At 39.8% G+C, this 12,350-nt stretch overlaps 1 protein-coding gene across 1 annotated transcript in view; it reads left to right on the forward strand.

Moving 5' to 3' along the window:
- Window positions 1–2,076: 2,076 nt before the first annotated feature.
- DNAI3 (dynein axonemal intermediate chain 3) overlaps window positions 2,077–12,350 on the forward strand; it is a 28,982-nt gene continuing 18,708 nt past the window's right edge. Inside the window, exons 1-3 of the mRNA XM_085303504.1 lie at window positions 2,077–2,090; window positions 7,950–8,083; window positions 9,365–9,406. Coding sequence (XP_085159630.1) covers window positions 7,966–8,083; window positions 9,365–9,406 — 160 coding nt within the window. The 5' untranslated portion in view covers window positions 2,077–2,090; window positions 7,950–7,965. The remainder of the gene's footprint in view (window positions 2,091–7,949; window positions 8,084–9,364; window positions 9,407–12,350) is intronic.

Below are 12,350 nucleotides of genomic sequence, written 5' to 3' on the forward strand. Positions count from 1 at the left end.
CCTACGCCGCACGCCTGGTTGCCTCCTACAGTCTTGAGTTACAAGCAGACAGTGTCAATGACTAGACATGTCAGAGACTTGCTTCTGCTGTCATATGCCAACAGTGTTGGCTTYTAGGAAAAAGGCACCTATTTTTATTAAATAAAACTGGTGACCACCTGACCAGTACTGGGCCCTGAACACCGGAATACAAACTGCGCCCGCAGGATCCCCCGAGCCGAGGGCAAGGGCTGCACTCGGTACGTGCACCCGGCACCACCTGCAGCGGGAAGTGGCTGCAGACCACCGAGGAGCACRAGCCCCCGGGGCTGACCCGGCACAGCCCCAGCTGGGTACCGGGTCCCGCAGAGCTCCCCTTGTTGCTTCAACAACTGTCCTCCAGCACCAGCATGGGGGGGGCACCGAGCTGGGAACCGACTGGGATGGCAAATGGGCAGGGAGTCTGCGAGGCTGCCCCCGGCCTCCCGCACAAGCCTCGCTGGAGGTGACGCACCACCACCCTGCCCGCCCGGCCCGGCAGCACCGCTTAGCGCTCACAAGCAAAAGGCTGCGAGAGCTGCGGGCTGCGGGGCCTCCCGCRAGCAGCCACGGTGCGCGCACACGCACATGCAYGCACACACACCTACCTACATACCATCTGTGTGTCTACATATACACACACACATATATAATTGTTTTACATATCTCTCCTGTCATACATGTCACACATCCCTCTGTGCTGTATCTATACTACAGTAATACTGTTTTCAGATTAATTTAGGTTTTTTCATTAGCAGGGTAAAAAAAACTGATTTGATATAACTAGCTGTTTCCAATCTTTATCAACCCCCCCCCACACACACAGGTCACAAAATCATAATTATGAAGGGCAGCCAACAGTGCAGTGAACTAAGGGAACAGCTCGCACTGAAGTAAGGAAGGGCAGCGTGGGGTAGTGATTATCGTCAGATATAATTAAGTTATTAAAGTTATTACCTGGACTTCAAAGAAGTGGTCTCTTTTCCTGAGTCTTTGCCAGTTCCATTGCACGGCAGAAATACTGCTTAGGTATTGCTGCCTCACGTGAGCTACTGCTGGGATAAATCCAGGGATATAATTGCACCCAGGCTCCAGCTAGCCCGTCTAACTCGTGGTACAAGCAGCAATGGCTACAAAGACAGAAGGTAAAATACGGACAAGGTAAAAATAGGGAGAGTAGCAGGATTTTTAAGAAAGAAGTGTGGGAGCTTCCTGGCTGCAGGGAGGGAAAGGGAAGATAGCGAGGGTCCCTGAGCCGTGGACCAGGACTGGCACGTCCCTCCTCAGAGCACCCCTGAGGAACAGTGCTGCAGCTCTACACACACACACAAAGAAACACGGTCTTGTATGTTTTACAATAAAGTAAGGCAAATTAAACTACTTTTAAGCATCTATAACATGGAACACGTGTAATAAAAAATCTCGAATGCTAAAACATGAGGCATCTCCAGGCGCGGGGGCAGAGGTAGGTGGACTCGGGGGGAGCTCGTGTGCTGAAGCAGGGTGCCAGCCTTGGCAAACAAAACTCGTCGCCTTAACCTGCAAAGGGCGCCCACGAAACCGCGTCGCGGGCGGGCGGGCAGCCCGCAGCGCAGCGCCAGCCCCCGCGTCCCCCGGCCGCGCGGCACAGGGGGCACCGGGTGCGGGGCTACAGCGGCCAGAGCCCCCTGAGGGCCAACGCCACCAGTGGCCGCGGGCCCCGGAGAAGCGGGACAAGGTGAACCTGGACCACCTCACCCACCGCCCGCGCTCCCTCCCAGCCAAGAGCTCCGCCACTCCTCCAGCCCGCGCCGCCCCCGCTGGCGGGCCTGGGGCRCGGCCGCCTACAAGCCCCACCATGCTCCGCTCCCCGCGTTCCCYGCCAGCGTGCCGCCCTCCGCGCAGGGCATACTGGGAAGTGTAGTTTTGCTGACCACGTCCTCGCGCAAAGACGTCCAATAGCCGCTTCCCGCCCTGGCGGGGAGAGGGAGAGGCGGGGTTGAAAAGCAGAGCGCTGATTGCCTGCCGGCAACGTCAATCCTGGCCGCCCCGTCGCCATAGCAACAGCCGCCTGCTGGCGACGCGGCGGGCAGGTAGGGGCGGCTTGACGGGGCAGCCGAAATGGCGGGCGCGAGCGGCGCCACCCGAGCGGGCTTGGGCAGGCAGCAGAGGCGGGAGGCTGCACCGGGGACACAAGGCCGGCGCCGGCAGCAACGGGCGGGGTGGGGAGGGCGCTTGCGAGGAGCGGAGAGACTCGGGAGGCTGCTCAGGATAGAGCAAAGCATTCCCAGGGCTGTAGTCGGACCCCTGCGCTTCTGAAAATAACCCACAAATCTCCCCCCTGCCCCTGCCCGCTTACATGATTYTGTTGCAGAAGCTTAGCTTTCACATTTAAAAGATGAGACTTGTGTTTTAACCTCAGCTCACTGCAAAAACTGGAAAAAGCCTGTCTGGTGTAAATCTTCTAAAGTTTCTGGACATGTYGATGGTTCAGAAAACCGTAACCGTAGCTACTGTTTGCTTCCTGCCAGGATCATGCTATGGCAATTTAAGTAGCACATTTATTAACTGTTAACAAATTTGGGGAACACAGCCCAGCCGTCCCGCATCACACCAGCAGGTCTGTCCAGTCCAGCGCCGCCTCTTCAGCTCAGACAGCAGCAAGGTTACAGMTGTGCCAAGCTCTTCCACATTGGTGCGCCCTCTTTCTTGGGTTTATGGCTTGGTACTTCCACAGCCAGATGCATCATGGTTGTTTTCAGAAGCCCTGAGTTGTTTTTTTTTTTCCCTCTTCTATTAATTTGTCCTGTTACGGCTTGAAATTGTGCACTTTTGGCAACTGCCATGCCCAGTGATGGTCTGCTCCACAATTTGACTGACTATTGTGCAATGAAGTACTTCTGTACTGCTTCTGTTTGCTTTYGGACTGTGCCTTGATAGTCACATATGATGCCAGCTAGATCTTGTATTGGGAAAGACCATGAATAATCATTCCCTGTTCATGTTCCCCATCCCTCCCATGATTTTATTGATTTCTATCAGATCCTCTTCAATCATGTCTTTCCCAGGCTACAGAAAGAGCCCTAGTTTATTCAGTCATTCCTGGTACAAAAGATGTTCTATATACTTGATCATCGAGGTTGTCCTATTTTGTACCTTTTCCAGTATTATATTATTTTTGAATGGAAGAAAAGAGAGAAACAGAAGGCAGTATTATACAATGTTATAAGGAAGTTTCCATTTTCTTCTGTATTTCTCAGTAATTCTAAACCTATTTTCCCCATATTGTATTTATCCCAGAGTCTTCTAACTATCTCTGGGTTTTGGTTTTTTAATAACAAAATCTGCAGCTAGTTTATTTAGGCCTAGTTTCATGGAAACTTGCATGTGTGAAATCAGGTACATTCAAACAGAACTATCCATATGTCAAACTGATTTGGCATTTGCCAAAAATCCATCTTTACTTCCTGCAACTTATACAGTGAAGCTGTATTCAAATATGAACAAGCATTATTAAAAATACAAACTTTAGTTTTTTGTATTATTTGCTCTTTGTATAGAACAAAGTATGATATATTTAATTAAAGTGAATACCATATATTAATATATGTACAGATTAGGTCATTTTGAGGATGATACTTTTAACAAGAGCACCTCAATGTTTATAGGTAGAAATGTGACTTTTAGATTGATGGCAACAAAAAAAAAAAAGAAAAGGAAAGCGTGTTTTTGATTATTTGCTTGTAGTGTTTTTGTTAAACGGAAGTGCACTCAATTTTTCAATTATTCTAAATTGTAGTAAATTACAGTCCTAAATTAGTAATGTATACAAACTTGACCTTAAATTATTCACGTGGGCAACTAATGAATCTTTCTGCCTCCTCAGTTCAGACAGCATCTTTTACATTACTGTTAACTAATTAACTTTCTGCTTCTGCAGTACCTAGCAACTTTGTGGATTTATTTCATAACTCATGTAAATGTTTCAGTCCATTAAATAATTAGGAGAACACTCTGATGTTCACTTTTCCCTTTAGCTGAAGGCCCATCTATGAAATAAATGAAGCTACAAAAAGACAAACAAAGTTTTCAAACATTTGCAGATCTACTTGGGCTTTACCAGTTAATGAATGTAACATTGCATTCTCTGAAAATTTGATGAAAATTTTGACTCAACATATTTATTGAAAATTTTTAATGTAATACATTTACTTTTTTTTTTTAATAAAACACAAGGCAGTGTGTGTGGCAAGGACTTTCAATGTATTTTCAAGGACTTTTTTGTATTTTTGCACTCCTAATTGTGTTAATTTAAATGCTGTTTTCAACCTCATTTGTCAATCACAAAATCATGAATTTATACAAATGTTAATTGAAATAAAATAATAATTTGCATGTTTATGAACAAATGTGCATATTAGAATCATTTCTAAATAAACAAAGTAGAAACGTCCCTGAGGATAGGAACAAACCATAGCTGAAAAATTTCCCTTAAAATTTAAGACTTTACAGTATTCTATAGAAGCCACAAAAAGAAACCACTTATTTTCCTGCATCTCGCTTGTTGATCATTGTCTAAAAGCTTAACAAAAGGTGCCTCGTAACATTATGCATAATTAATTTTCTCTTTGAACTAAAAGAGGGCATATTTAGTAGGATGGTGCCGGTGCCTAGCATTATGATATGAGGCGTTATTAAAAATGAGGTGGCTCCTAGCCCATGGCTCTTGCTTACAGTGTGTTCTGTGTTGTGTCAGTGTAGTCAGCCACAGGCACTGGGGTCTGCATGCTCTGTCCCACCACTGGTAGGGACAGCAAAGTATGATGTTACCCACAGCCTGTTACTGGCTTACTAATGTTGCCCAGGAGCTAATGAAGGTTGGGACCACTGGTCTGGTTTAGGAATGACAAACCGTTAGTTCAGTTAGCTGTTATTCTGCCAAAGGCTCAGTTTTGTTAGCTGTTATTCTGCCAACGGCTCAGTTTTGTAACCTAAGATAATTTAGCAGTGGCCACATTTTCAGAGAGCCCTCTTATCTAGGAGCCTTGTTTTCCATGGTTCTTCCTGATATTATTTGGTACTGTGTGTTATAACTTAAGTAACTTCTGAAACTACTAGCTTTTATCTTAAACATTAGGAACTGTTAGAGTTTTTCTTTATTAATTTCCTTTTTGAAGGAGGTGGGGTACAAAAGATTGCTGTTTAGTATCTATTTTAGTTTTTGTTTCAGGGCAGTTTCCCACAGAGAAGCACAGGGAGGTTAGTAGTGTAATTCTGTGTAAAAAGCAACCAAGTCAAACAGCTTTGCATATATACTTAGTAAATGCTATAGGCTTGAATGTGCTTCCACTGAACATTTGGAAGTTCTGCCCTTGCTTTCTTTGGAGGCCTTAACTGTTTTCTAACCACTGACAATTGTGTGCCCACAAGACGACAAATGGGCAGAGCCGATATGTTATTTGGAATATTGCAGGAGATAATAAGTACTTTTCTAACCGTTCTGGATATATCTGTCTGTTTTCTAGTTAGCTAGGTTCTATGCTCACAGATGGAACCATAAACAGTCCTTAATGACTACTGTATTAATTTACAGTGCTTAAAAAGGGACACTTTCTGTATAAATATATGCACACACACCCACAGTCTCCCACTGCCTTCATGAGCACTCCTGTTATCCATATACTACTATATATACCTCTACACCTGATTCTTTCAGTTAAAGAAATTACTTGGAAACCATTTTCACTATTTTTTTTTAAGGAAAAAGCTTTAACTGTTTTTATAGGTAAAATATTTTTAAGTCAGTCAAAGGAAAGGGGATGTTTTTACTTGCCAGTTGTTATTCTACTAAAAATAGCCATGTGATTTATCTCAGGCCTTTCAATGTTTCCTCTATTCATATGACTTTGGGTTTATATTACTCAGTAAAAATAACTCAGAATTTCCAAATTTGCTTTGCTTTGGTATATAATAGGGAAATAGTAAAGTAGGAATATGACTGTAATTTACATAACGAGATGGTTCATATTGTCCTCCAACTAATTTCTAAAATAGCGGATCTCTCCTATCCTAGCAGCATCAACTAGCAGCATCAAGGTCTTCTTTCAAGGTAGAGTAGTCACAGAATTCCTTTATAAAATGGGCCACGAGGTTTTATTTGAAATATACAATGAGGTGGATAGGAAATAGCATCAAGGGGAAGAGAAAAAAGCGAGAACACAAAAATTAGCCTCTTTGAGCCATCTGAAGGGATATGCAGTCTCTAAGTTAGATAGCCCTAAGTTTATTCCAAACAAGTGTGTCAGAATTTTAAAATAAGCATATTGTTCAGTGTAGAGGCTCCCTTTAAATACTATAATTTGACAAATATTAAATGTGAATGTTAAACATAATAAATTTATTGTCAATGTTTGTAGTCTCACATCTTCGCAAAAAGGCTGAGAACAAGGGGGAAGACCTCCTAACTTTCTCCTTACAGTCATTAACATGATTTACTTGAATATTTTTTATTAATCTTCCAAAATCTCTTGCAAGTTTCAGAATGTTGAAACATTAATCTGTTTTGTGCTGGGGTTTTCCTTTTTAGCAAAAACAGGAAGTCTAAGTTGATACAGTTCATGAGATGGAATAATCAAGGGGATCATATTTGCCATAATCACTAGTGAAAAAGACTGTCTGATTCTGCTCTCATTAAAGTCAATAGCAAAACTTATCTTGAATTTATTAGTTATTATTATTTTAATAATATTATTTATTAAATAAATAAATTAATAATATTTTTATAATATTAGCTATTATTAATTTAGGTCCCAGATTGAGGCTATTACATAATCAGTATCTTGTCATCAGTGACCATCTCTAAACTAAAATTTAGATTGGGAGCTAAAATTATACTGCTTACTTCTTGAGTATTTTACAAATGTGTTATAAAACATAGAAATGCCATGTTTCTCAGTCTGGGAATGAAAGACCAACCTGAGCCAGAAAGACTATTGAAATTGCAGATGCACAGACCATGCTGTATTTGCTTTAACGTTCACACTTCTTTTAAGCCTTTTCAATGCGAAGTCTCTCAAGATACAACACTTTCTATAAACTCACCCTTCTGCCTGAAGCCTTTTAATGGTAAATGCACTATCCACATGTCCAAGACCAACTGTAGCTCCTGTTGGAGTTCATCAGAAATAGCTGTTATATGACTTCAGACTGTTTCTGTGCTATAAGTGCAGCCTTGTTATTGCTGTTAAAATTCTAATAGTGTTTGGAATACTGTAAGTGCATTGTAGATTTTAAATGGGAGGCTCCTCTCCCAGTCTGCTTATAGTCTTCACAAAAAGAGTAGGGGACATGGGAGAGGAGGAGGGAAGGGTCACGTCCCTAGAGAAGCCTGTGGCAGAGACCAAGAATCTCGTGTCCTAGTTAACTGCATCTAGGTATTCTACAATAATACCAAAGGAATTTCAGTACTCTCCGTAACAAAATTGGGACCATTCCTATTTAGTTGTTTTATTGGATGCTATACGTTTATCTTCCACATGATGGTGCTGGAGCTGTATTTTGTGGTGGGGTCCTGTCCAGTTGCACAGCTGGCAGGCTGCATTGAGTATTTGCGTGTGGCAAATATTTACAACTACAGAATTTTCACATCTACTCTTTATACAGTAGCTCAGGTTCTTAGWTTTTTTTTCAAGTAATCTATCTTATTTAAAACTTTCACTGTTCTGGATTATCAAATCATACTTAATCACCTTGGATATGAGGAGTGCTTCCATGTGTTACATAGCCTATCTAATTAGATTAAGTTTGGGAGTTAAAATTCTGCAGCATACCTCTGGCTTTAGATGAAAATAATATTTTAATGATGAACTACAGAAAGTTGTGGGCCCAATTTTCACGTATGCTAGGTGTATTATACTATGTTTACAACTCATTGATGATATCTATATTTTTAGGAAGAAGTCTGAAAAAATGTCAAAAAATCTCATATCCAGCAAGCCCTCCTTAAAAAGTCCAAAAGGCTCAGCAAAGAAACAGAAAGATGAAAACAAAGCTAAGGAATCCTCCAAAGGAAAACGAAAACAGATTGGTATGTACGATATTGCAGTAATGAAGCAGTGATCTGGTTTCACATGACAGATACCGTGATATTTTTGCCTCAAATATTTAATTAAATGTAAGAAAAATTAGAATATGCTTCTTTCTTTATATAAACTGAGAGATCTGTGATTACTGATTGTGATTTTGTAACCAATACATGGAACATAACAAAGCTACATTATATATTTACACTTTTTCTTGGTAATTTAAATTTAATAGTTTGTGGTATATGGAAAGAATATGAATGGAGTTGGAAAGCTTAATACGTAAGTGTGAGGAGATTCAAAAATTAACTTAGTCAAGGGAGCTGAGCATCAGACACAGAGAGGTATCCCCAGGAGCAGGAGTTTAGGTGATCACGATCGCACTAGGAAGGTCAGTGGTAGATTTTGAAAACAAACCTCACAATTTAATTGCAGTGCATTTTATTACATTTTTATGAGACATGATGAGATACCACCTCAGTTGTGCCATTTATAAATCATAGTTAATGAAGTGTAAGCTAATGCAGCTTTGCTATATATATTTTTTCCAATTATTCATGCACATTCACAGAAAGGGCAGGAATATACTCTTGCTGTTCCCTCTCTTTCCCCTACAGTGGCAGCCACTTCCCTGAAGCCTGGTGTCTCTTTTCGTTCCAGTTGATTACTAGCTGTTGTGCTGCAGAGAGCACTCYGCACCTCAGTGTTAATCTCCTATCCTACCTCACTGTGGAGTTTGCAGACCCTCTCTCAGGGGCTGGAGCATGCATGACTCCTGCAGCTCCCTGCCATCCCGACCAAGCCCGCCACTGTCAGAAAGGCGTAACATCTGCTCCCTTCTGCACAACTGTCAGTTCTGCTACTGTATGTTACTGAGCCCTGTCCATTTATCACCTCTTTACATGACACATTTTGCATGGTAAGTAAGTGCCCCAGGCAGATGCTATTAGGTAACAGTCAATTGCACTCTTCAAAGCACAGAAACTGCAGTGCGCTACACGAAATGAGAGTTCTTATGTTCAGCATCTGCTCACAACATAAATGAGTTTTAAATCTCTGTAGTTTCAGAGAAATTCTAGCACGTTCTTAACGTACACGCTTTATTTTACAAGGGTTCACTCTTTTCTTGCATTAAACTTGAACAGAATATTTTTTCCTCTTCACAGATCAGTTTTAAATATATATAAATATTTCAAACACTCTCCTGACAAGGAAAGGATTGTATATTGACAGTTAGTTTGTTAGGAAGAAAAATTACTGATTTAAAATCATGTTGTTTATTTCAGATAAAAAAGATGAAGAAGTTAATCTATCTATGGCTAGTATAGGTAAGTGCTATGATGATTTGGGTTTATAGTAATAGTTTTGTAGAGGAACTGGGATGAGGGGAATAAAGATCATTACAACAGAATTATAGGATTGCTTGCATTTAGTAATAGTTAAACAATTGAAAGAGAACTTTGAAATACTTCTCTCATTTAAAATTTTTCTTTAATCTTTGTCAAACCATTGTTAAAGCTGATAAGAAAATGTAGATGATTTGTTTTTTAATCGTATATATCCAATACACATTGATTCAGTAGGATGGCACTTTGTAGAACAAAATAACATCTGCCACAAGATATCAAATGCTTCTTGCCAGTTATCAGCAAGAAAAATGTGGTTTTATTTTAAGTGTGGCCAAAGTTGAGATAAAATATGAAATTATCGGAATTGAAATATATTGCTTTACCTTAAACAGCATTTTTAAAATGTTTCTTCACATTTCCAGTTAGGCTTTTTGTCTGACCTGATTTTTGCAATTTATCCTTATGTATAAAATATAATTTATATTGACATCAATGTAAAATTTATATACAATTTACAAAAACAGCTCAAAGTGTTATCTTCTTAACTAGCTTTTAATGGGGTAGCTTTTGTTGCTAAAAGCAATAATGTGGCAAATGAGGAATATACAAACCAGGTAATTTTTAAAGAAAACACAAATCGCTCTTGCCTGAGTGAAAATTGCACTCTCTAATTAGGTTAATCCAAACAGAAAGGCTGCAAATAATGGAAATGGACAAGAAGTGATCCCTCAGATGACAAAAGTGTTACTTTTAAAATCATATTTATGATGATCCTAGAAATAATTAGTACTGGCTTTAAGAGAGAATTTTACCTCCACCTAGTGGCAAAAAAGTTAGATTTGTATTAATGCATAATTTTTAGAAACAGCAAAAAAAATCCTACTATACAGATACTGTCTGTGCAGGATTTAAACTTTATGCATGTCGGCTCCTTAGCGTAAGTTGTCTTAGAGCTTTTTGTCCCTTTGTGAAGGAATGATAGCACAAAGTAAGAGCCGTGGACTGTTACAAATGATATAAATACAATTTACTAGTATAACACAAAGTGAAGCCTTTTACTAGATGCTACACTTTTTACTGGAAAAAGCAGCATTCAATAAAAATATTCATATTAATAAGAATTCCAGTATCAGTTCCTTTTGTTATAATATAGAACCTTTTAGACTGAAAGATGCTCATTTTAATTCTGCTTTCACTTTGTTTTTAAATTGGATTTACAACAATTGAGCAGTGAAGAAAACATCATTTAGGTCGTGCGTCCTACTCTGTCCTCTCCCCTAATGCTATTATATTTTCCTTAGCTTTATTGCATGCTTGAATTGTTTCATTTAATATTGGAAACTGCATCTATCTGAGAAAATTTTGTAACATCAACATTTGTGGACAAAACCATATTCATCTGAGTAAAAGTAATTTATCAAACAAGCTTCTTGAAAAGCAATTACTCCTGGTTAGAATCTTTGATGTATCAAATAAAAAAATCGGATTTTTCAGTTTTACTTTAGCCATAGGAATATTTGAAAAAATTTCACACAAGGTCATCAAAAACTGTTGTAAGAGTTGGGAAGTTAGGTTTATAAATTTTCTTTAGGTTCTGGCTCTCTCAGTTGCACTAACCATATAAACCAACTGTGGGCCATCTGTGAATGGCAGAGGATGAAAGTCATGACAAGTCATGTTTGGGGCACAGCTCTAAGGTTTCTATTCTCTTGGCTTGTAAGAGCATAGTTGGCAAAGAGGATGCCTTCTTAGTCATGCTTCGGATAGAAGGTACTCCACTATAAGGAATGGGGACTGCTTCACCTCACAGTACTGAATATTTACGCACTTTAAAAAGTAAATGTGATTTGCAGTGCCAGTATATTGACATGTAAAACATACCTCTACTGTTGAGACTTGTATTAGAGTTTCAGTCTGTTTTCTAATGACTTCCTAAAGAGGGATGTGTCATGCCCTTGGCTAATGGGACCTGGGACCAGATCAACTTTTTAGTTTCTTAAAGGAGTGTTTTAAATCACCCTAGATTAAACACTTTTTCTCAGTGTAGTCTTACAGCCAAATTGATAAACTTAAGAAGGATCCAAGTTTTGGACTCATTAGCTACAGGGATTAGATGTCAAGAAGACAAACCAGAGCTGACTTGGTCTAGTCTTACCAATAGTGAGGTTGGACCAAGTGGCCTCAGAGGTCCTTCCCAACCAGCATTTCTGTGATGCTGTGATTCTTGGAAACATCCAGCATCCTGTAAATCACAGAAATCCTGGCAATCTGTGAGACATCAAAAAAGAAAGCAGTGCAATACTGACTACAACTTGCGAAGGGAAAATACTAATAAACTGCACATGCCTATTTTCTGTATGCTACAAAATAACTAGTGAATGCCAAGTAAACATACTTGGAATACTGCAGGGTGCACCCACGGTATCTTAGCATTTCATTAATTTTAGTGGATGATTATGGCAGAGCGGATGCAGTGGAGGAACAGCACTGAAAGGGTTTAAAGGATAAATGTCAGATTCATTGAACATTATGTATTAGGCTTTTGCAGAGATTTAGCTTCCTGGATGATAGAGATTAAGAAGGATTTATTGTTTTGTCAGTTCTAGATGCCTTAGGTTAGAGATGGCTTCTCAAAACATGCATAGCCAGCTGGTCAATATCATCATTTTAGATATATCCACTTCAATTCAAGATACAGAAAAGAAGAGAAATGCTACAGGTGCTATGAATTCAGATAACACATTAAATGCATCAAGTAAACAAAGAAAATAGAATAAAACAAGACAGAAATTATCACAAATAGAATAAAACAAGACAGACAAATTATCACAAATAATGACAGACAACTATTATCACAAAAACAGTCCCTCTCTGCACCTAATCTGGCATTCTTGCCAGAGCTAGTGTGGTTTCTTTTCATTTT

The sequence above is a fragment of the Rhea americana genome, unplaced genomic scaffold (assembly GCF_003343005.1).
Source record: "Rhea americana isolate MKP2758 unplaced genomic scaffold, rheAme1 scaffold_2, whole genome shotgun sequence".
NCBI classification, from domain to species: domain Eukaryota; kingdom Metazoa; phylum Chordata; class Aves; order Rheiformes; family Rheidae; genus Rhea; species Rhea americana.